Source organism: Salmo salar, chromosome 07, assembly GCF_965601325.2.
Source record: "Salmo salar chromosome 07, fSalSal1, whole genome shotgun sequence".
NCBI classification, from domain to species: Eukaryota; Metazoa; Chordata; class Actinopteri; order Salmoniformes; family Salmonidae; genus Salmo; species Salmo salar.
Window position 1 is genome coordinate 31,280,831 of NC_138297.1, and position 22,950 is coordinate 31,303,780.

At 42.5% G+C, this 22,950-nt stretch overlaps 2 protein-coding genes across 6 annotated transcripts; one reads left to right on the forward strand and one right to left on the reverse strand.

Annotated features, from left to right (window-relative positions):
- Nucleotides 1-769: 769 nt before the first annotated feature.
- On the reverse strand, nucleotides 770-12,680 carry LOC106608937 (BPTF-associated chromatin complex component 1). 5 transcript variants are annotated; one of them, XR_006770609.2, is made up of 7 exons: nucleotides 12,326-12,677; nucleotides 9,052-9,146; nucleotides 8,526-8,627; nucleotides 7,928-8,151; nucleotides 7,526-7,633; nucleotides 5,573-5,734; nucleotides 770-1,642 (listed from the first exon to the last, which is right to left on the reverse strand). XR_006770609.2 is itself a non-coding variant. In XM_014207180.3 (6 exons), the coding sequence occupies exons 1-6, from the start codon at nucleotides 12,344-12,346 to the stop codon at nucleotides 1,578-1,580; spliced, it is 615 nt and encodes a 204-aa protein (XP_014062655.2). In that variant the 5' UTR covers nucleotides 12,347-12,674; the 3' UTR covers nucleotides 770-1,577. The 5 variants fall into 5 exon arrangements, 3 of the variants coding, with proteins under 3 accessions (XP_014062655.2, XP_014062656.2, XP_014062657.2); XR_006770610.2 differs by lacking the exon at nucleotides 8,526-8,627 and having other exon boundaries at nucleotides 12,326-12,680; XM_014207180.3 differs by lacking the exon at nucleotides 5,573-5,734 and having other exon boundaries at nucleotides 12,326-12,674.
- Nucleotides 12,681-18,359: 5,679 nt separating this feature from the next.
- rnaseka (ribonuclease, RNase K a) lies at nucleotides 18,360-22,398 on the forward strand. The gene is given in 5 exon segments (XM_045722554.2): nucleotides 18,360-18,394; nucleotides 19,175-19,253; nucleotides 20,645-20,667; nucleotides 20,669-20,725; nucleotides 21,561-22,398. Coding segments are annotated over 5 exon segments (339 nt in total). The 3' UTR covers nucleotides 21,706-22,398.
- Nucleotides 22,399-22,950: the final 552 nt, after the last annotated feature.

The window sequence follows — 22,950 nt, forward strand, 5'->3', positions numbered from 1 at the left end:
CCAATGCAGTGTCTGTGTGACTGAGGTCTGTCAGTCTGCATGGTGGGCTGTCTCCAGACTAAGGCCGGGTGGTCGACCTGGCTGGCCTCCCCTCTCTGTCTGTCAGTTGGCCTGGCTGTTGAGCTCTCCTTTAGTCAGCCTGATGGTCTCTCTTCCTCTCCCCAGTGTGTCTGGCGTTAGCAGCACATCATTACTGGTAGCTGCCCCTTCTCTGGGCTGCCAGTATGGCTTGTGCTGCTCCAGTCAGCCACACACTTGTCTACAATACATCTTTATCTACTCCTCAACCTGGAGCTAAAATGGCATCAATTCCTGTTCATATTCTACCATTTTTATTTTACTCAGTTAGGACTTCTTCCGATAAGACATGTGTTAGTGGTATTACAGTGGCATATTTTTACAATGTGCCTGGCTGTCCCTCATTGTGTACTACTGAGGATTGGTGATAATTTGAATATATTACTTCGTTTTGGCAAGTTGGGGATATTGTGTAAGCATAAATGGCCGGAAATAGGCCTAATTTCACACCCCTAGTATTTAAACACTAGCGGTTCGAGCTTTGAGCCAGTAACCAATGGGTAGCTGGTTCAAATACCTAAACCAACAAGGTGAAAAATCTCTGTGCCCTAATGCAAAGGCACTTTTGGCTGACACTAAAACATCACTGCACCTGTTTGTTTGTTTTACACTTACTGTACCCACCAGTGTTTTCAATTGTATAAAATCTCATTTCAATAAAGACTACACATTGAGTGACATGACTCCTGAATTAAATATTACCAACTACAAGTTTATTTATTCAACATAATTCAGCAAATCGCACAGATCATTTGATTGTCTTTAGAGTAAGCCTCTATATAAAACTACAAATGTTTGTCAATAACTGACCGAGAAATATCCCCCCCCCCCCCCCCCCAAAAAAAAATTACCTTGAAGGATAATGGGTCATGTTTTGAACAATAAGATAATCCACTGTTTCAAACAAAACTGCACTAAACTAATTCCTGTCCTTTGATACAATTGTGTTCATATCTATATTATCCAGTATGCTTTTCAAATACCAGTTTAATTTGCTGGTGAGCTCAACACTGGGTTCACAAGTGCATGATTACATATACAACAGTTTGCAGTTGCAGCATTGTCAAAGGGGAATTCGCAGGGCCACCTACCCAGATATCATATTTGACATAAACCAAGATGGCAAAATCTACACACTGTAGTCCTTGGCCATGCATCTCTGCACATTATCTTTTTGTGTAGTACAATCATGTATGAATAAATAAAATACCATTATTTACATCCACCAACACATTCCTCATGCAAGAGAAATTTGCGTCCCTCATAGGCCTTGGCTTAAAAAGCAGGGAATAAGGTGCCATTTCAGATGCACCCATAGAGATCCGCCAAGGCAAATCTGAAGGATCTCGGCTGTTGTCCATAGGAGAAATGTCTGGGCTGCGTCTCAAATTGCACTCTAATCCCTATTTAGTGGATTACATTTGACCAGGGTCCATAAGGCTCCAGTCAAAAGTAGTGCACTATGTAGGAAATAGGGTGCTAATGAAAACATCTTGAGGTCAACGAGAGAGGAGTGGCAGGTCACTGGAGTTCATGATGAAGCTGGAGTCGAGGTTCAGGTTGTCTGAGAGGAGCAAAGAAAAACATTTTAGTTGGAAAAAATGGTGGATCTTTCTGGCAAGATTATAGAACTGACTTTCCACAAACTCGGTTACTATATTTTCTGCAAGATCTAAGCTATATCTTTTAGATATGGCATGTTAATTTAGACTTTCCCTATACAGTTTTTAATTTAGCAGACACTTATTCAGAGTGCCTTCCTAATAGGCACATAGAAATATTTATTTCCCACCTAGTGGACTTTGGAATTCGAACCAGCAACCTTTCAGTTATTGGCCCAACACTCTTAACCGCTGAGCTACATGCTGCCCCTCAGATATAGTAATAACTTAAAATCAAATTTTATTGTTCACATACACATTTAGCTGATGTTATTGTGGGTGTAGCAAAATGCTTGTGTTCCTAGCTCCAACAGTGCAGTAGTATCTAAAAATGAATCACAATACACACATCTAAAAGTAAAAGAATGGAATTAAGTGATGGAGTGGCATTGACTAATACAGTAGAATAGAATACAGTATATACATGAGATGAGTAAAGCAGTATGTAAACATTTAAACATTAAATTGACTTGTGTCCCAAGTCTATGTATAGGGCAGCACCCTCTAAGGTGCTGGGTTGTGTAACCGGGTGGAAGCCGGCTAGTGAAGGCTATTTAACAGTCGGATGGCCTTAAGGTTGAAAATCTTCTGTCTCTCGGTCCCAGCTTTGATGCACCTGTACTGACCTCGCCTTCTGGATGATAGCGGGGTGAACATGCCGTAGCTCGGGTGGTTGATGTTCTTGATGATCTTTTTGGCCTTCCTGTGACATCAGGTACTGTAGGTGTCCTGGAGGGCAGGTAGTTTGCACCCGGTGATGCGTTGGGCAGACCGCACCACCCTCTGGAGAGCGGTGCAGTTGCCATACCAGGTAGTAGTACAGCTGGACAGGATGCTCTCAATTGTGCATCTTAAAGTTTGAGGGTTTTAGGGGCCAAGCCAAATTTCTTCAGCATCCTGAGGTTGAAGAGGCGCTGTTGAGCCTTCATTACAGGCGCTGTTGCGCCTTCACTACATTGTCTGTCTGGGTGGACCATTTCAGATAGTCAGTGATGTGTACGCCGAGGAACTTGAAGCTTTCCACCTTCTCCATTGCGGTCCAGTCGGTGTGGATAGGGCTGTACTCCCTCTGCTGTTTCCTGAAGTCCACGATCAGCTCCTTTGTTTTGTTGACATTGAGTGAGGTTATTTTCCTGGCAATACTCTCCCTGTAGTCTGACTTGTCGTTGTTGGTAATTAGGCCTACTACTGTTGTCGTCTGGAAACTTGATGATTGAGTTGGAGGCGTGCGTGGCCACGCAGTTTTGGGTGAACAGGGAGTACAAAAGGGGGCTGAGCACGTACCCTTGTGGGGCCCCTGTGTTGAGGATCAGCGAAGCGAAGGTGTTTCCTACCATCACCACCTGGGGGCAGCCTGTCAGGACCCAGTTCCACAGGGCGGGGTTCAGACCCAGGGCCCCGAGCTTAATGATGAGCTTGGAGGGTACTATGGTGTTGAATGCTGAGTTATAGTCAATGAACAGCATTCTTACATAGGAATACCGCTTGTTCAGATGGGATAGGGCAGTGCGATTGCATCGTCTGTGGATCTATTGGGGCGGTAAGCAAATTGAAGTGGGTCTAGGGTGTCAGGTAAGGTAGAGGTGATATCCTTAACTAGCCTCAAAGCACTTCATGATGACAGAAGTGAGTGCTATGGGGCGATAACTAAATTACTAAGTTACCTTTGCTTTTTTTGGTACAGGGACAATGGTGAACATCTTGAAGCAAGTGGGGACAGAATGGGATAGGGAGGGATTGAAATTGTCCGTAAACACCAGGGATGCACGATATAAAAACAAATAAAAAAACGGTGATCATATCGGAAATCGGCCGATGTGCATACCTATATAACGTAGGTACATGATGTAATGACGCCACGTACAATTTGGCGCTATACGTGCAACACAGCATTCCTAAACTAGCCCACAATGTCTGCTGTGTGGATCGAGCAGTCAACAAGTCGAGCAGTCATTTGAAAGAGTAAGAAAATTTCAGCGAGGCAACTCCAAGGTGAAATCTATTAAAGCCAAGATAATGGAATTCATTGCCCTTGACAATCAACCGTTCTGTTGTGGGTGATGTTGGCTTTCGCCGACTGGTCGAGCACCGGTACACACTACCAAGCACGCTATTTTTTCAGATGTTGCCCTACCGGATTTACACAGTAATAGCTTCACGACATACATACATACTATGGAACGCCGTTTGGGTCTTTGCGTGTCAAAAAAGACAGTAGCACTGTCAAAGCTGCACAAAATCTGCAAACAAGCAAACACCGGCCACGAACGATGGGTTTACAACACCGCGTTGGTAATAAAGCATCATTTGTTCGACCGCAACTTCTGGGGTAGCTAGCTTTAGCTTGGTACCTAGCTAGCACCAATACAACCAGCCTGAAAACAATGTTCCATTATTCTTAGCAATGATTTAGGAATCCTCGTAAGTATTAGCTAGGTTGCCACTTGTTGTTCACCTATTTAAATTGAACTTCTGTTCATGCAAATAAATAGCTAGTCAGCAACTTAACCCTGTTGCCCAAAACTAATGTTATAAGCAGGCAGCTAGCTTCATTTGGCTAGTGAGGGTCGACCGCACCGGGTTGTGTTGTGACGCTAGCCACATTAGTGGAATGAGGTTTGTCTTCAAAATAAAAGTCATTGACAGTAATGCAAATGAATACAAATAGTAGAATTATGCCATACTTTTATTTAAGGCTAACCGCAAAGTCCACTATTGTGGCTAATCCTTATTGTTGCTAGCTTCACATAGACGGGTCCGACCACCATTAATCAAATAAGAACAGTCTTATAAATTAGGGTTATTTTAGACGACACCTAGCTAACTATAGCTACTGAAACCGATGTCATATCTTTTTTGACACGCAAAGACCCAAACGGCATTCCATAGAAATGCTCGTTGAGAATGAAACAAATGACCAAAAGCACAGCAAGTAAGTGAAAGAAATAGGTTTTGATTATGTTTTACTGGTAATGGGGATATACGTAAATGCCAACAAAATAACTTTTTGGTCAGTGTGGTGTGCGTGTAACCTTTATTTAACTAGGCAAGTCAGATTACAGTCAGTTACAATGACGACGATGGGCCAAATTGTGCGCCGCACTATGGGACTCCCAATCACGGCCAGATGTGATACAGCCTGGATTCGAACCAGGGACTCTAGTGACGCCTCTTGCACTGAGATGCAGTGCCCTAGACCGCTGCGTCCATGTATGTGTTTTAAATAGTTATAGAATAACTATCTTCAAAGTAATGACTCGGGACGTCAGGTTTGAAATGAAAGCTTCTTTTAGTAATACTACTTGTTTGCGTTACATTTAACAACTTTAGATTCTACAAAACAAAAGAAAGTTGCTAGCGAAAGTCAGGATAATCACTTGTACATAACTGCCGCGTTCTCTCTCTACTTCCTGTCGCAAGGCATTCTGGAACTTACAGTCAAAGCGTAATCCAATACAACAAAATATGTATGTAGTTCTCTCAATCTCCAACACACAAATTCTAATACAATTACATATGTAAAACAACTAAAGGAAATCTTTAGATACAGCTCAATGAATTAACTTAAACATTAACTCTACAACCCATTAAAGTTACAACAATAGTTAACTGTAATAGAATGCTTAAAAGGCCACAAATTGTAAATATCGGTATCGGGTTTTTTTTGGCAAGGAAAATATTGGATATCGGTATCGGCCAAAAATGTCATAACGGTGTATCGCTAGTATAAACACTCCGGCCAGCTGGTCTGTGCGTGCTCTGAGGACGCAACTAGGGATGCCGTCTGGGCCGGCAGCCTTGTGAGGGTTAACACTCTTAAATGTCTTACTCACGTCGGCCACGGAGAAGGAGAGCCCACAGTCCTTGGAAACGGGCCGCGTCGGTGGCACTGTATTATCCTCAAAGCGGGCGAAGGTGTTTAGCTTGTCCGGAAACAAGACGATGTCCGCGACATGGCTGGTTTTCCCTGTGTAGTCCGTGATTGTCTGTAGACCCTGCCACATACAGTTGAAGTCGGAAGTTTACATACACCTTGGCCAAATACATTTAAACTAGGTTTTTCACAATTCCTGACATTTAATCCTAGTAAAATCCTGTTTTAGGTCAGTTAGGATCACCACTTTATTTTAAGAATGTGAAATGTCAGAATAATAGTAGAGTGATTTCAGCTTTTATTTCTTTCATCACATTCCCAGTGGGTCAGAAGTTTACATACACTCAATTAGTATTTGGTAGCATTGCCTTTAAATTGTTTAACTTGGGTCAAATGTTTTGGGTAGCCTTCCACACGCTTCCCACAATAAGTTGGGTGAATTTTGGCCCATTCCTCCTGACAGAGCTGGTGTAACTGAGTCAGGTTTGTCGGCCTCCTTGCTCGCACACATTTTTCCAGTTCTGCCCACAAATGTTCTATATAGGACTGAGGTCAGGGCTTTGTGATGGCCACTCCAATACCTTGACTTTGTTGTCCTTAAGCCATTTTGCCACAACTTTGGAAGTATGCTTGGGGTCATTGTCCATTTGGAAGACCCATTTGCAACCAAGCTTTAACTTCCTGACTGTCTTGAGATGTTGCTTCAATATAGCCACATAATTTCTTCCTCATGATGCCATCTATTTTGTGAAGTGCACCAGTCCCTCCTGCAGCAAAGCACCCCCACAACATGATGCTGCCACCCCCGTGCTTCACGGTTGGGATGGTGTTCGTTGGCTTGCAAGCCTCCCCCTTTTTCCTCCAAACATAACGATGGTCATTATGGCCAAACAGTTTTATTTTTGTTTCATCAGACCAGAGGACATTTCTCCAAAAAGTATGATCTTTGTCCCCATGTGTCCCCAGCTGTCCCCAGCTGTTTAAAGGCAGTCAAACTTAGTGTATGTAAACTTCTGGCCCACTGGAATTGTGATACAGTGAATTAGAAGTGAAATAATCTGTCTAAACAATAGTTGGAAAAATTACTTGTCATGCACAAAGTAGATGTCCTAACCGACTTGCCAAAACTATAGTTTGTTAACAAGAATTTTGTGGAGTGGTTGAAAAATGACTTAAATGAGTCCAACCTAAGTGTATGTAAACTTAGGACTTCAACTGTACGTCTCATGTCTGAACCGTTGAATTGCGACTCCACTTTGTCTCTGCACCGACGTTTTGCCTGTTTGCCTTACGGATGGAATAACTACACTGTTTGTATTCGGCCATAATCCCAGTCACTTGCCATGGTTAAATGCTGTGGTTCGCACTTTCAGTTTTGTGCGAATGCTGCCCATCCATCCACAGTTTCTGGTTTGGGTAGGTTTTAAGTCACCGTGGGTACAATATCTCCTATACACTTCCTGATGAACTCAGTCATGGTTATCCGTGTATTCGTCAATGTTATTCTCAGAGGCTACCCGGGACAAATCCTAGTCCGCGTGATCAAAACAATCTTGAAGCATGGACTCCGATGTGGTTTCCAGTTTGCAAAAAGTGCAGTGTAGTTCTTTTAGGGCCATTGTGGTATCAGCTTGAGGGGGAATATACAGGGCTGTGATTATAACCGAAGAGAATTATCTTGGGCATTTGATTGTGGTATTCTAGGTCGGGTGAACAAAAGGACTTTAGTTTCTGTATGTTAATCACAATCACACCATGAGTGTTTGATCATGAAACATACCTTTCTTCTTCCCAGAGAGTTCTTTATTCCTGTCTTGAAGACCAGTAATTATTGGTGTCCCCTCATTCGGGCAATAGGAAAGGTTGTGCATTATCACTAAATAGTAGTCAAAATAAGCCCGTTCTCTCTCACCCTGATCGAAGTTGAGTTTCTTGGAGTTGGATCCCTCTCCCAGTCCCTCTATGTCTACCAGGTCAGAGTTGACATCAGAGTCATTCAGAGCACTCAGAGTCACATCAGCTGGAACACACAGGCAGGAAGAGCCAAGTCTTTTTCTTTATCCCATTGTTTCAAATATAATAGACAAAGACTAAATATTTTCACAGTTAAACTATTCAATTGGATCTGCAAGGACTTTTCTAATTGCATCACACATATTTTGTTGAAAAACAATCCTTTACTATTACACTTCCAATATTGAGGTAAAAAAAAAAAAAAAAAAAAGGCTGAGGGTGGGACTAATTACAAATCATTGCCAAGATGGCAACTACAAAATGTATTGATGGATGAAGGAAGGAATCAATCTCCACTCACCTGCAGACTTCTGTTTCTTCATGGTGGGAATGGCCAGAGTCACATTGCCCTGGACACCTGCCTTCATGATGACCTGTGAGGTCGGCATAGCAATGACAGTTGGGGTTGCCGCGGTGGCCATGGTAACAGCAGTCTTCTTGACGGTCTTTTTTGGGGAGTCGGTGGAAATGGGCATCCCACTCTCGTCGTAGAGCTTCCTCTTCACTGTACTTTTAATCTGGACCCTTCGGAAGAGGAGACAAGGTAGGATCAGGTTAGCGGTGGTGATTCAACCAGTAACCTGTCAAATATGTTTTTTTAAAGTAAACCATCATGAATTGATAGATCTTTAGCACTAGCAGATGGATAGTACAATGCATGTGTAGGTAAATAGATCTGAATGTGATATTTTAGATCTTCTAGTGATGGTTTAGCTCATCAGGGCTTGTGTCACTGATAGACTATCTTCCTATTGCTTTAGAGCTACCTCTCATTGGACACGTCACCCAGACGCGAATGGAGCAAAGTAGAGAGATACAAGGGGTAAGAGACCAAGACCGGGTGAAGGATTACAATAGAGGGCCATAAGGAATGAGAAGAGAGACGGGGGGATCCTTACACAGTGCGTTCCTTGATGACAGAGCTGAGGGAGTTCAGGTCATCACCAAACCTCACCACGGCCGATCTCAGCTGCCCAATCTCAGTGTCCGTCCACTTAGCTCTGCAACGACACACAGGGCGTTACAGATCCACTAGACTACATTGCAGTTGCTCTGCACAGATCTACAAATCACCTAGCATCTTAAATAACTACACATTATGATTTTGTAGATCAGTCTGGTCAGTTGGTGATCAGCGATTGATGCCCTTGAACGCGGTCAGAGACGAAGAGAGGGTGGACATGGCGTGGGTGGGTGTCGAGTGCTTTCTGGTAATAATGACGCAACAGCGTTTCCTCAGAATGACTTCTTGGCGGGGATATTCAAGACGGAGCACATATCAGTGTAATGTGTACAGTGTGCTACAAGTGACACAAGCCCAAAAATTACAAAGTCATGATCAGTAGACTTATAAATCAGACTAGACTTGCAACTCTACATAATCGATACAGATATTTATCTCTAACTTGGTGTGTGTATTCTCACCCTGCGGGACTGGAGTCAGCCACGGGGTGCAGTTGCATGGTCAGCTCCCCTAACTTGGTGAAAGCAGCTCCTGCTGCTGAGAAGATCTCCCCAACCTTGAAAATTAAAGCAGAAAACACCTAAATCAATACCTTTTGAATTATCCTATTTTCTTTTGAGACAGTAGCTAAGGTTGTTTGAAGTACAGTATGTACAGTGCATTCGGAAAGTATTTAGACCCGTGACTTTCCACATTGTTACGTTACAGCCTTATTCCACACACAATACCCCATAATGACAAAGCAAAAACACGAGACATTTTTTTTTTTTTTATAAATCACATTTACATAAGTATTCAGACCCTTCACACAGTACTTTATTAAAGCACCTTTGGCAGCGATTACAGCCGAGTCTTCTTGGGTTTGACGCTACAAGCTGTATTTGAGTTTCTCCCATTCTTCTTTGCAGATCCTCTCAAGCGCTGTCAGGTTGGATGGTGAGTGTTGCTGCACAGCTATTTTCAGGACTCTCCAGAGATGTTTGATTGGGTTCAAGTCCAGGCTCTGGCTGGTTCACTCAAGGACATTCAGAGACTTGTCCCGAAGCCACTTCTGCGTCTTTGCTGTGTGCTTAGGGTTGTTGTCCTGTTGGAAGGTGAACCGTTGCCCCAGTCAGAGGTCCTGAGCAGGTTTTCATCAAGGATCTCTCTGTACTTTGCTCTGTTCATCTTTCCCCTCGATCCTGACTAGTCTCCCAGTCCCTGCCACTGAAAAACATCCCCACAGCATGATGCTGCCACCACCGTGCTTCATCGTTGGGATGGTGCCAAGTCGCCTTCAGACATGACGCTTGGGATTCAGGCCAAATAGTTCAATCATCAGACCAGAGAATCATGTTTCTCATGGTCCAAGAGTCCTTTAGGTGCCTTTTGGCAAACTCCAAGCGGGCTGTCGTGGATTTTACTGAAGAGTGGCTTCCGTCTGGCCACTAACATAAAGGCCTGGTAGATCCAAACTATTTCCATTTAAGAATGGAGGCCACTGTGTTCATGGGGACCTTCAATGCTGCAGAAATGTTAAGAGTACCATTCCCCAGATCTGTGCCGACACAATCCTGTCTCTGAGCTCTACAGACAATTCCTTTGACCTCATGGCTTGGTTTCTGCTCTGACATGTACGGTCAACTGTGGGATCTTATATAGACAGGTGTGCCTTTCCAAATCACGTCCAATCAATTGAATTTACCACAGGTGGACATCAATCAAGTTGTAGAAACATCTCAAGGATGATCAATGGAAACAGGATGCACCTGAGGTCTATTTCGAGTCTCATAGCAAAGGGTCTGATTACCTATGTAAATAAGATGGTTTTTTTTTATGAATTAGCTAACATTTAATTTTTTTAAACTTAACACTTTGTCATTATGGGTTATTGTGTGTACATTGATTTTATGTAATCCATTTTAAAATAAGGCTTTAAAGAAACCCAATGCACTGTATGATCAACTCTATTACAAGGCAATGCCTTGTTGAAAACTTTTATGGACTACAAAGGGAAACCCAGATGTGAGCAGCCCAGTGACGGAGCCTACCAAATGAGCTAAATGCCTTTTATCCTCGCGTCGAAGCCAGCAACACTGAAGCATGCACGAGTGCACCAGCTGTTCTGGATAACTGTGTGATAACGCTCTCGGGAGCCGATGTGAGCAAAACCTTTAAAAAAAGGTCAAGATTCACAAAGCCGTGGGGCCAGACGGATTACTAGGACGTGTACTCAAACCATGCACAGACCAACTGTCAAGTGTCTTCACTGACATTTTCAACCCCTCCCTGACCGAGTCTGCAATACCTACATGTTTCAAGCAGACCACCATAGTCCCTGTGTCCAAGGAAGCAAAGGTTACCTGCCTAAATGATTACCGCCCCTTAGCACTCACATCAGTAGTCATGAAGTGCTTTGAAAGGCTGATCATGGCTCACATCAACAGCATCCTCCCGGATACGCTAGACCCACTCCAATTCGCATACCGCCCAAGCAGAACCACAGATGACGCATTCGCACTCCACACTGCCCTTTCCCCCCTGGACAAAAGGAACACCTTCAAGATCCTTGGTGTCCACATCACCAACAAACTATCATGGTCTAAACACACCAAGACAGTTGTGAAGAGGGCCCAACAAAACTTTTTCCCCCTCAGGAGACTGAATAGATTTGGCATGGGTCCCCAGATAGTCAAAAGGTTCTACTGCTGCACCATTGAGAGCATTCAGACCGGTTGCATCACCGCCTGGTATGGCAACTGCTTGGCATCTGACCGTAAGGCGCTAGAGGGTAGTGCGTATGGCCCAGTACATCTCTGGGGCCAAGCTTCCTGCCATTCAGGACCTATATAATAGGCGGTGTCAGAGGAAAGCCCATAAAATTGTCAGACTCCAATCACAGACTTCTCTCTGCCACCGCACGTCAAGCGGTACCGGAGCACCAAGTCTAGGACAAAAAAAGCTCCTTAATAACTTCTACCCCCTAGCCATAAGACTAGTGAACAATTAATCAAATTGTTTTGTACACTGCTGCTACTCACTGTTTATTATCTATGCATAGTCACTTCACCCCTACCTACATGTACAAATTACCTCAACTAACCTGTACCCCCACACACTGACTCAGTACCGGCACCCCCTGTATATAGCAGCCTCATTGTTGTGTTAACATGAAACTAAAGTAAAAAGTTTAACTCTTCTTGAACTGTACTGTTGGTTACGGGCTTGTAAGTATGCGTTTCACCGTAAGGTCTACACTTGTATTCGGCGCATGTGACAAATAAAGATTGATTTGATGGCATCATAAAATCAAAACAGGATTAGTCAATTTTATTCAACATTGGTGTTTTGTACGGTTGCAATGCAGACTTAATCTTTATTTTAAGAGATCATCAATGAGGGGTTTTCCTCCATGCAGACAGTGCCCTCGAGTGGTAGCTTCCATACAAAAGTACATGGAAGTGAGAAAAAAAGTTGACAAAATTCAGCCACGTCCTGAGTGTTTGACTTATTATAAGACGAATGTTTTTTTTTCTTCCTTCAAACGTTGAGTTGTCTGGTATAGGAAAGACAGTAAAATGCAAATGTATCTTTGGAATAACCCAGGTGCGCTTAAATAGCGGTTACATGGCTGCCATTCGAATTCGCTTGTTAGCTGACGACGTTAGGTAGCTAACATGAGCTAACGTTAGATTTGTGCAGGACCTAGCTAACAGCAAGAGATACGGCTAAAATCAAAACGTGAGAATAACCTACCTTCGTTGAGGCTGAAGTCATTTTTCTTTTTGTAGTTGCTGAACAGATGCAGATTTTCCTGTGAATAACGCCGTTTAGTGATGCTAGTTAGCTAATCTTCAGGTTAGTTAGCCTGCTTGCACTGCAGGCTCAGCTGGCAATACAAATACCAACTTCGTCCACGTCCTACAATATTTATATTTTTGTCTGCAGTCCGCAACTGTTTTCAGTGAGCCTGTACATTTTATTAACACGGATCTTATGTTTTTTGTTGTTGTTGTTGCAATAATCAGAAATATGTAGATAAAAATAAATGACGTACACAAATGACAATGTGGACGAAGGAAAGACTTAACGTGCGCAAATAAATCCCAAATGCTGATTGGTCCAAAATTCACACCACGTGTTCATGATTCTTCTTTGGTATCATGACGCACATTTTGTTTGTGCATACCGCCACCTACTGTGCGGGATTGTGTGGTCGAACATGTTACATATATTTTTGATTCTTCAAAGTAGCCACTCTTTGCCTTGATGACAGCTTTGCACACTCTTAGTATTCTCCCAACCAGCTAGCTACACGAGGAATGCTTTTCCAACAGTCTTGAAGGAGTTCCCACAAATCAAATTTTAATTGTCACATGCGCCGAATACAATGCTCACTTACAAGCCCTTAGCCAACAATGCTTTGAGAAGTTTTAAGAAAAAATTGTTAAGTAAAAAATTGAAAATAACAAATACCAAATAATTAAACAGCAGAAGTAAAATAACAATAGCGAGGCTATATACAGGGGGTACCGGTACAGAGTCAATGTGCGGGGGCATCGGTTAGTCAAGGTAATTGAGGTAATATGTACATGTAGGTAGAGTTAAAGTGACTATGCATAGATAATAAACAGAGAGTAGCAGCAGTGTAAAAAAGGGATCTGGGTAGCCCTTTGATTAGCTGTTCAGGAGTCTTATGGCTTGGGGGTAGAAGCTGTTAAGAAGCCCTTTGGACCTAGACTTGCCGCTCCGGTACCACTTGCCGTGCTGTAGCAAAGAGAACAGTCTATGACTAGGATGGCTGGGGTCTTTGACAATTTTTAGGGCCCTCCTCTGACACCGCCTGGTATAGTGGTTCTAGATGGCAGGAAACTTGGCCCCAGTGATGTACTGGGCAGTACGCACTACCCCCTGTAGTGCCTTGCAGTCGAAGGCCGAGCAGTTGCCATACCAGGCAGTGATGGAACCAGTCAGGATGCTCTCGATGGTGCAGCTGTAGAACCTTTTGAGGATTTGAGGACCCATGCCGAATCTTTTCAGTCTCCTGAGGGGGAATAGGTTTTGTCGTGCCCTCTTCATGACTGTCTTAGTGTGTTTGGACCATGATAGTTTGTTGGAGATGTGGACACCAAAGACTTGAAGGTCTTAACCTGCTCCACTACAGCCCCGTCGATGAGAATGGGGGCGTGCTCGGTCCTCTTTTTCCTGTAGTCCACAATTATCTCCTTTGTCTTGATCACGTTGAGGGAGAGGTTGTTGTCCTGGCACCACACGGCCAGGTCTCTGACCTCCTCCCTATAGGCTGTCTCATCGTTGTCGGTGATCAGGCCTACCACTGTTGTGTCATCGGCAAACTTGATGATGTTGTTGGAGTCGTGTTTGGCCATGCAGTCATGAGTGAACAGGGAGTACAGGATGGGACTGAGCACCCACCACTGAGGGGCCCCTGTGTTGAGGATCAGCGTGGCGGATGTGTTGTTATCTACCCTCAGAAAGTTCAGAATCCAGTTGCAGAAAGAGTTGTTTTGTCCCATGGTTCTTAGATTATGGTGGTCTGCTTGAAACATGTTGGTATTACAGACTCACAGGGAGAGGGTGAAAATGACAGTGAAGACACATGCCGGTTGGTCAGCACATGCCCGGAGTACACGTCCTAGTAATCCGTATGGCCCTGCGGCCTTGTGAATGTTGACCTGTTTAAAGGTCTTACTCACATCGGCTGCGGAGAGCGTGATCACACAGTCGTCCGCTGTGTGCTCTCATGCATGTTTCAGTGTTACTTGCCTCGAAGCGAGCATACAGTTGAAGTCGGAAGTTTACATACACCTTAGCCAAATACATTAAACTCCGTTTTTCACAATTCCTGACATTTAATCCTAGTAAACATTCCCTGTTTTAGGTCAGTTTGGATCACCACTTTATTTTAAGAATGTGAAATGTCAGAATAATTGTAGAGAGAATGATTTATTTCAGCTTTTATTTCTTTCATCACATTCCCAGTGGGTCAGAGGTTTACATACACTCAATTAGTATTTGGTAGCATTGCCTTTAAATTGTTTAACTTGGATCAAACGTGTTGGGTAGCCTTCCACAAGCTTTCCACAATAATTGTGGTGAATTTTGGCACATTCCTCCTGACAGATCTGATGCAACAGTCAGGTTTGTAGGCCTCCTTGCTCGCACACGCTTTTTCAGTTCTGCCCACAAATTTTCTTTAGGATTGAGGTCAGGGCTTTGTGATGGCCACTCCAATACCTTGATTTTGTTGTCCTTAAGCCATTTTGCCACAACTTTGGAAGTATGCTTGTGGTCATTGTCCATTGGAAGACCCATTTGCAACCAAGCTTTAACTTCCTGACTGATGTCTTGAGATGTTGCTTCAATATATCCACATCATTTTCCTCCCTCATGATACCATCTATTTTGTGAAGTTCACCAGTCCCTCCTGCAGCAAAGCACCCCCACAACATGATGCAGCCACCCCCTTGCTTCACGGTTGGGATGGTGTTCTTCGGCTTGCAAGCCTCCCCCTTTTTCCTCCAAACATAACAATGGTCATTATGGCCAAACAGTTCTATTTTTGTTTCATCAGACCAAAGGACATTTCTCCAAAAAGTACGATCTTTGTCCACATGTGCAGTTGCAAACCGTAGTCTGGCTTTTTTATGGTGGTTTTGGAGCAGTGGCTTCTTCCTTGCTGAGCGGCCTTTCAGGTTATGTCGATATAGAACTCGTTTTACTGTGGAAAAAGATATGTTTGTACCCGTTTCCTCCAGCATCTTTACAAGGTCCTTTGCTGTTGTTCTGGGATTGATTTGCACTTTTCGCACCAAATTACATTAATCTCTAGGAGACAGAACACGTCTCCTTCCTGAGCGGTATGATGGCTGCGTGGTCCCATGGTATTTATACTTGCGTACTATTGTTTGTACAGATGAATGTGGTACCTTCAGGCGTTTGGAAATTGCTCCCAAGGATGAACCAGACTTGTGGAGGTCTACAATCTTGGAGGTCTTGGCTGATTTCTTTTGATTTTCCCATGATGGCAAGCAAAGAGGCACTGAGTTTGAAGGTATGCCTTGAAATACATCCACAGGTACACCTCCAATTGACTCAAATGATGTCAATTAGCCTATCAGAAGCTTCTAAAACCATGACATCATTTTCTGGAATTTTCCAAGCTGTTTAAAGGCACAGTCAACTTAGTGTATGTAAACTTCTGACCCACTGGAATTGTGATACAGTGAATTATCAGTGAAATAATCTATCTGTAAACAGTTGTTGGGAAAATTACTTCTGTCATGCACAAAGTAGATGTCCTAACCGACTTGCCAAAACTATAGTTTGTTAACAAAAAATTTGTGGAGTGGTTGAAAAACGAGTTTTAATGACTCCAACTTCCGACTTCAACTGTAGATGTAATTTAGCTCGTCTGGTAGGCTTGTGTCATTGTAGAAGAAAAATAAATGCACACCTATTTAGGCGAGGTGCTGGCTAGCGGGGTAGAAAACTTGAAAATAAAGGAGAGCCGCACACTAGAAGCTCAGATGCAAAAATGTAATATCCAGCGTTTCGACAGGCAAGCTGTCTTCATCAGGGTATAAGGTATAGGCTTGTGTCATTGGGCAGCTCTCAGCTGTGCTTCCCTTTGTAGTCTGTGATAGTTTGCAAGCCCTGCCACATCCGACGAGCGTCGGAGCCGGTGTAGTACAATTCGATCTTTGTCCTGTATTGATGCTTTGCATGTTTGATGGTTCGTCGGAGGGCATAGCGAGATTTCTCATAAGCTTCCGGGTTAGAGTCAAGCTCCTTGAAAGCGGCAGCTCTACCCTTTAGCTCAGTGTGAATGTTGCCTGTAATCCATGGCTTCTGGTTGAGATATGTACTTACAATCACTGTGGGGACGACGTCATAGATGCACCTTATTGATGAAGGCAGTGACTGATGTGGTGTACTCCTCAATGCCATCGGAAGAATCCCGGAACATATTCCATTCTGTGCTAGCAAAACAGTCCTGTAGTTTAGCATCTGCTTCATCGGACAACTTTTTATTGACCGAGTCACTGGTGCTTCCTGCTTACATTTTTGCTTGTAAGCAGGAATGAGGAGGATAGATTTATGGTCAGATTTGCCAAATGGAGGGGAGGGAGAGATTTGTATGCGTCTCTGTGTGTGGAGTAAAGGTGGTCTAGAGTTTTTTTCCAACTGGTTGTACATTTAACGTGCTGATAGAAATTAGGTAAAACCAATTTAAGTTTCCCTGCATTAAAGTCCCCGGCCACTTTGAGCGCCGCCTCTGGATGAGCTTTTTCCTGTTTGCATATGGCGGTATACAGCTCATTGAGTGCAGTCTTAGTGCCAGCATCGGTCTGTGGTGGTATGTGGACAGCTACGAAAAAGGCAGATGAAAACTCTCTAGGTAGATAGTGTGGTCTACAGCTTATCATGAGATACTCTACCTCAGGCAAGCAAAACCTCGAGACTTCCTTAGATTTCGTTCACCAGCGGTTGTTTACAAATATACATAGGTGGCAGGTAGCCTAGTGGTTAGAGCATTGGCTAGTAACCGAAAGGTTGCTGGATCGAATCCCAGAGCTGACAAGGTAAAGATCTGTCGTTCTGTCCCTGGACAAGGCAGTTAACCCACTGTTCCCCGGTAGGCCGTCATTGTAAATAAGAATGTGTTCTTAACTGACTGGCCTGGTTAAATAAAGGTTAAATTAAAACCTTTATTTAATTGTATTTAGTTTTATTGCTTCTTTAATCAGGACAAGAGTTTTCAGCTGTGCTAACATTGCAAAAGGGGTTTCTAATGATCAATTAGCCTTTTAAAATTATAAACTTGGATTAGCTAACACAACGTGCCATTGGAACACAGGAGTGATGGTTGCTGATAATGGGCCTCTGTACGCCTATGTAGATATTCAATAAAAAATATGCTGTTTCCAGCTACAATAGTAATTTACAACATTAACAATGTCTACACTGTATTTCTGATCAATGTTATTTTAATGGACAAAAAAAAGCTTTTCTTTCAAAAACAAGGACATTTCTAAATTACCCCAAACTTTTGAATGGTAGTGTATATATATTATATATATTTTGAAAGAAGAAGAATGGGAGAAACTCCCCAAATACAGGTGTACCAAGCTTATAGAGTCATACACAAAAAGACTCAAGGCTGTAATCGCTGCCAAAGGTGCTTCAACAAAGTACTGAGTAAAGGGTCTGAATACTTATGTAAGTGTGATATTTCAGTTTTTTATTTTTAATAAATTATCAAAACTTTCTAAAAACCTGTTTTTGCTTTGTCATTTTGGGGTATTGTGTGTAAATTGATGAGGGGGAAAAAACTATTTCATCCATTTTTTAATAAGGCTGTAACCTAGCAAAATGTAGAAAAAGTCAAGGGGTCTGAATACTTTTCGAATGCACTGTACATGTAATTACTTGGCGTGCCTGAGGGTGTCGCTGTTACTAACTACTACATGTGGTCATCTGTACTTGCACTAGACCCATGACATCTGATTAACGTGATTCTTCTACACGCATCCCTGCCTCCGTGTGCTAATAAATTACAATTTATATTTCAGAACATTGCTCGTTCTGAAATGTCTTAATTGCTGTCTTTTTAGTTTTGTGATTATGTACATATTGTCAGGTATTATTACTGCACATTTGGAGCTAGAAACACAAGCATTTCACTGCACCTGTGAAAACATCTGTTCATCTGTGTATGCGACCAATAAACTTTGATTTGTATACACTTTTACACTGGGTGTATTCGAAAATGCTGAGCCACAGGGCGCTGTTCTATGGTCACATGTACGGCAAAAGTGACGATGGAGAAGACCCCTCTCAAATAGAACACTAATCTGCGCTGCTCGGCCATGTTGTCAACAAGGCAGCATGGTGCAATTCAAAAACATCCATCTCCTTTCCATAAAATATATGTTTTACATTTTCAAACTACTTTTCGTTGGGAAGGGAGATGAAGCGTTTTTATCAAAAGCAAACAGTTCTGCATGTGAAAACCGAATCCTACTCATTACTCCACATTACTCATTACTCCTCATTACTCCACTCACTTTGTTTTGAGCCGACTTCGCTCTGGGCTATGCCCGGGGGTGCCCTGTTCCCAAAACGAATGCATTGTGTTCAAGTCTACAGTATTTATTGAGCTATATCACTGCAACTATTTGTGGAGGAAAATAATAATAAGTAGAACTGATTGGGTTCCTATAAAAAATATATTTAAAGTACATATTTTCGGTCAACTTTTCTGGCAACTTTTTTTAATTTACTAGATATTTGAACATATCCTGGCTGAAAACGTTCTTCCGGTTTCCGTAAATTTACATTTTAGTCATTTAGCAGACGCTCTTATCCAGAGCGACTTACAGTAGTGAATGCATACATGTCATACATTTTTTTCTCCATACTAAATCACCTGACACTGGAGTTCCTCGGAACAGCTAGTTCGACAAACTAAATCAAATGGACAAATAGACGCCAAAGTGCCTTTTCGCTTTTCAAATTGGGAACTACAACAGTTCCCGTAGTGAAAATAGTATTTTGAGTTTAAGTCGTTATTTGAGTCTAAAGGAGGGTTTTGTGTTTGTTTTACGGTCCCAAGTTGGCCGCCTGCGGTATTGTTGTCAGTATGTGGGGAATCATAATGCTTGTAAGATATAAATTGTAACTTTAACTATATTGGTTTAAATTGCTTATTATTATGGGGGCGGCAGGTTTCTAGATAGAATCCCCGAGTTGACAAGGTACAACTCTTTTGTTCTGCCCCTGAACAAGGCAGTTGACCCACTATTCCTAGGCCGTCATTGTAAATAAGAATTTTTTCTTAACTGATTAGTATGTGTCATTGTCAGTGATTGTTTGAAGACTAGGTTATTGATAGATGGTGAAAAAGTATGGGTTGTTTACAGTTATTTGCATGCAAATGTAGCAGTGGGATGTTGTTCCCCTAGATTATGCACCAAATTGCACACAAGGACCAATTCAAATAGGCCACGTCAAGAGGGGATCTTAATAATAATAGTTCAGTGAGTTTTTATTTAATTACAGCTGCATAGCTAATGTAATTTTTTTGGTGTACAAACACTTTTTATATCAATATTGTACATACACGTGATTGTAAAAGATTTGTATATTTTGGTTTGGCCCATCGCGGGTTATCTGTATTTCCGTACCCGCTTATTGTTCTCTTTTGCCTGACCTTCGGCTATTAAGGTGTCTGAGAGCTGTGACTGCGCCAAGGGCTAAAGTATTGTGTGTTGTCTCTTCGTGTGCAGGGCAAATAAAAAATAATCCAACCAGCAGACCTCCAGTTGTGGCAGTGTCCTAATTAAAAGTACACAACGCAGAACGAACCACGCTACACAATGACAATATTTTGTGTGGGGTGGGTATAATTTGTGGAACGTTCCAACAGGAATTGCCAACAAACAACGCATTCAAACTTGTATATCGGCCGAATAAGATACCGGGTATGGAGTGGGCTATTTCATAAAGTTTTCACTCACCACGTTTATTCAGAAAAATGTCTCTGGAAGCCTATGGACAAACATTAAGAATAAGCTACGTGGTGAGTTGATGCCTATTCGGCAGCTAGTTAGCTAGGTGAATTGATCGTGCTACTTTGTATGCGTTGTTTGTTGGCAACCTTGTACTTTACGAAGTTTTTGGAACAGATTCCTGTTGGAACGTTCCACCAACTATACCCACCCTTTTGTGTGTGAGATCAATGCACATAGCTAGCTAACAAGCTAAATCACTTAGCTATGACAGTGAATTGTATAGTTCTCATGTCACATTGGTTTGCCTCACAAGGACTTAGTCAGAATTTATACTGAGTGGTTAGTCGATATGGATTAACAGCATCCAGGCTTACTCTGTTACAGGTGTTTGTTATCAAAGGAAATCTCATTGTGAGGTTTAATTTCCCTTTAGGCTATTTGTTCTGCTCATCACATCCATGTTTGTTTTAGAATAGTCATGTCATCACGGCAAGTCATTTGCAACCTAGCAATAATCAGATTCTCTCTCGCTATCCCTCAGGCAATGTTCGGTATTTTCTTCACCACATTCTGCTGTGCTGATAGAGGATGTGCCTTTCAATGAGGAAGACATGCACAACGAGTGAGTACACACACACACACACACACACACACACACACACACACACACACACACACACACCTCTGACTCACTATGGAAGAATAACTTCAGAAATGTAGCACAGGAGATGGAGACATGCACATGGGTGTAATGTAACATAGGGAGGGGAGGATATTTTTAATTTAACTCGGCAAGTAGGTTAAGAACAAATTCTTATTTACAATGACGGCCTACCGGGGAACAGTGGGTTATCTGCCTTGTTCAGGGCAGAAGGACATTTTAACTTGTCAGCTCGGGGATTCGATCCAGCAACCTTCCAGTTACTGGCCCAACGCTCTAGGCCACCTGCCGCCCCATAGGAATCAGCCTATGTCTATACAGTAGAGGATGTAGAAAAGAGGGCTCGTCTTTCCTTGATTCCTCACCTCCTGCTCATAACTCATTGGAGAAGGTCAGAGGGGAGGACCAAAAAGGTTGAAAAGGAAGAGAGGCGGCGAGTAATCAGCGGATGACGTTTATTGTCATGAATCTTGACCTGTAGGCAGAACTGAGCAATTTCCGCAATCTTGGCCAGCAGCAGTCAAAATTGGCTATATAGTAAACATGTATTAAAACAAACATTTCTGCATAAAAATATTCAAACCCTTATCTTTAATTTAAGGTTAGGGTTAGCAGTGTGGTTAGGTTTAAAATATGATTTTATAACTTTTTGGCTGTGGCAGCTAGTGACCACTCTGCAGAGCTGCCTCCAGGGCAAGATTCATTACAACAAATGCCAACCTGTGAGGAATCATGGAAAGACAAGTTGAGGTAGAGCCCTACTCTTTTATTTTCTCACCATATCTCTTCCTCGCAGTCAAAACCCTCCACATATCATCTACGACCTGTACAACCAAGTTGGCTATAATTGTTTCATCGCAGCGGGTATCTACATGCTGGTTGCAGTTCTCTCTTTCTGCCAGATCAAACTGAACAAGTGCAAGGAGTACATGGTGCACTAATACCACCTGCTGGACTGGGCATGCTACTTCTGCAACACAGCAAAACACTGTCTGGAGAAGAAGAGTGGCTTTTTCCGTAAATGTTCTATACTGAGTCTGAATGAATGGTAGCGTTGTTATTGTCTGGCTGTGTCCTGATTCTCAACACTTATCCCAAAGTGTTCACTTGTACACTCTCCATCATGGATTTAAAAGCATTGGGATTGAGGTGGCAGGTAGCCTAGTGGTTAGAGCGTTGGGCCAGTAACCAAAAGGTTGCTAAATCGAATCCCCGAGCTGACAAGGTACAAATCTGTCGTTCTGCCCCTGAACAAGGAAGTTAACCCACTGTTCCTAGCCCGTCATTGTAAATAAGAATGTGTTCTTAACTGATTTGCCTAGTTAAATAAAAAATGTAAGCATTGGCTGAAGGGAGTATCCACTGTTATTAAATCCATGAGAGGGAGTGTGCAAGTGCACACTTTTGGAGAAGGGTGGAGAATCAGGAGACAGCCTTTGTCTGTGTATGATTAACAAATCTATTGATCACTAACACCTTGCTATTATTTATCTACTAAAATTAAATCACCAGAGTTGTATGATTTCCTAGCTAATGTCTTCAGAACTGGGAATGATAACTACCCTGTTAATTCGCTGTGCCTGTCTTCCCCTCAGGTAAAAAAAAATCTCTGTAGAAATGTATCAAATGACAGTTGTATTTGTTTGAAACCAGTTTGAGGCCTTAGCTTGTGTAGCAGATGCAAGGAAGTTTCGTTAGTTTGTTTTATAACTTATACTGACAGCTGTGGCTGTTTTGCGTAATGTATAGTTTTTTTCTACCTTCTTGCCCATTGTGCTGTTGTCTGTGCCCAATAATGTTTGTACCATGTTTAATGCTGCTACCATGCTTTGTTGTCACGTGTTGATGCCTTGCTATGTTCTCGTCTAAGGTCTGTCTTTATGTAGTGATGTGTGTTTTGTCCAATTTTTTAAATCCCAGCCCCCGTCCCTTTTGGTAGGGCGTCATTGTAAATAAGAATTTGTTCTTAACTGACTTGCCTAGTTATTAAAAAAAAAAAAAATGTTGAGCGAAGACGAACTGCTGCACAAACACTATGGAAGCTATAGTCTAGAGCAGCGTTCCTTAAAGTATGGGTCTGGTCGCGGACTTGTTAATTGTGGGTCGTGACGTAAATGTATAATTATTTCATTAATTGAATTAATTTGGCCAAGTGCAACTGCGCTCTCGGTTCAGTGCGCTCTCTG

Bases quoted from the DNA above. Each gene is read 5' to 3' on its own strand.
- LOC106608937 (XM_014207180.3), bottom strand. From the start codon at position 12,346: ATGACTTCAGCCTCAACGAAG. The intron at 9,147-12,325 runs GTAGGTTATTCT...TTAATTTTCAAG, and splicing joins TGACTTCAGCCTCAACGAAG to GTTGGGGAGATCTTCTCAGC. The intron at 1,643-7,525 runs GTGAGAGAGAAC...TGCTCCTCTCAG, and splicing joins GAAACTCAACTTCGATCAGG to ACAACCTGAACCTCGACTCC.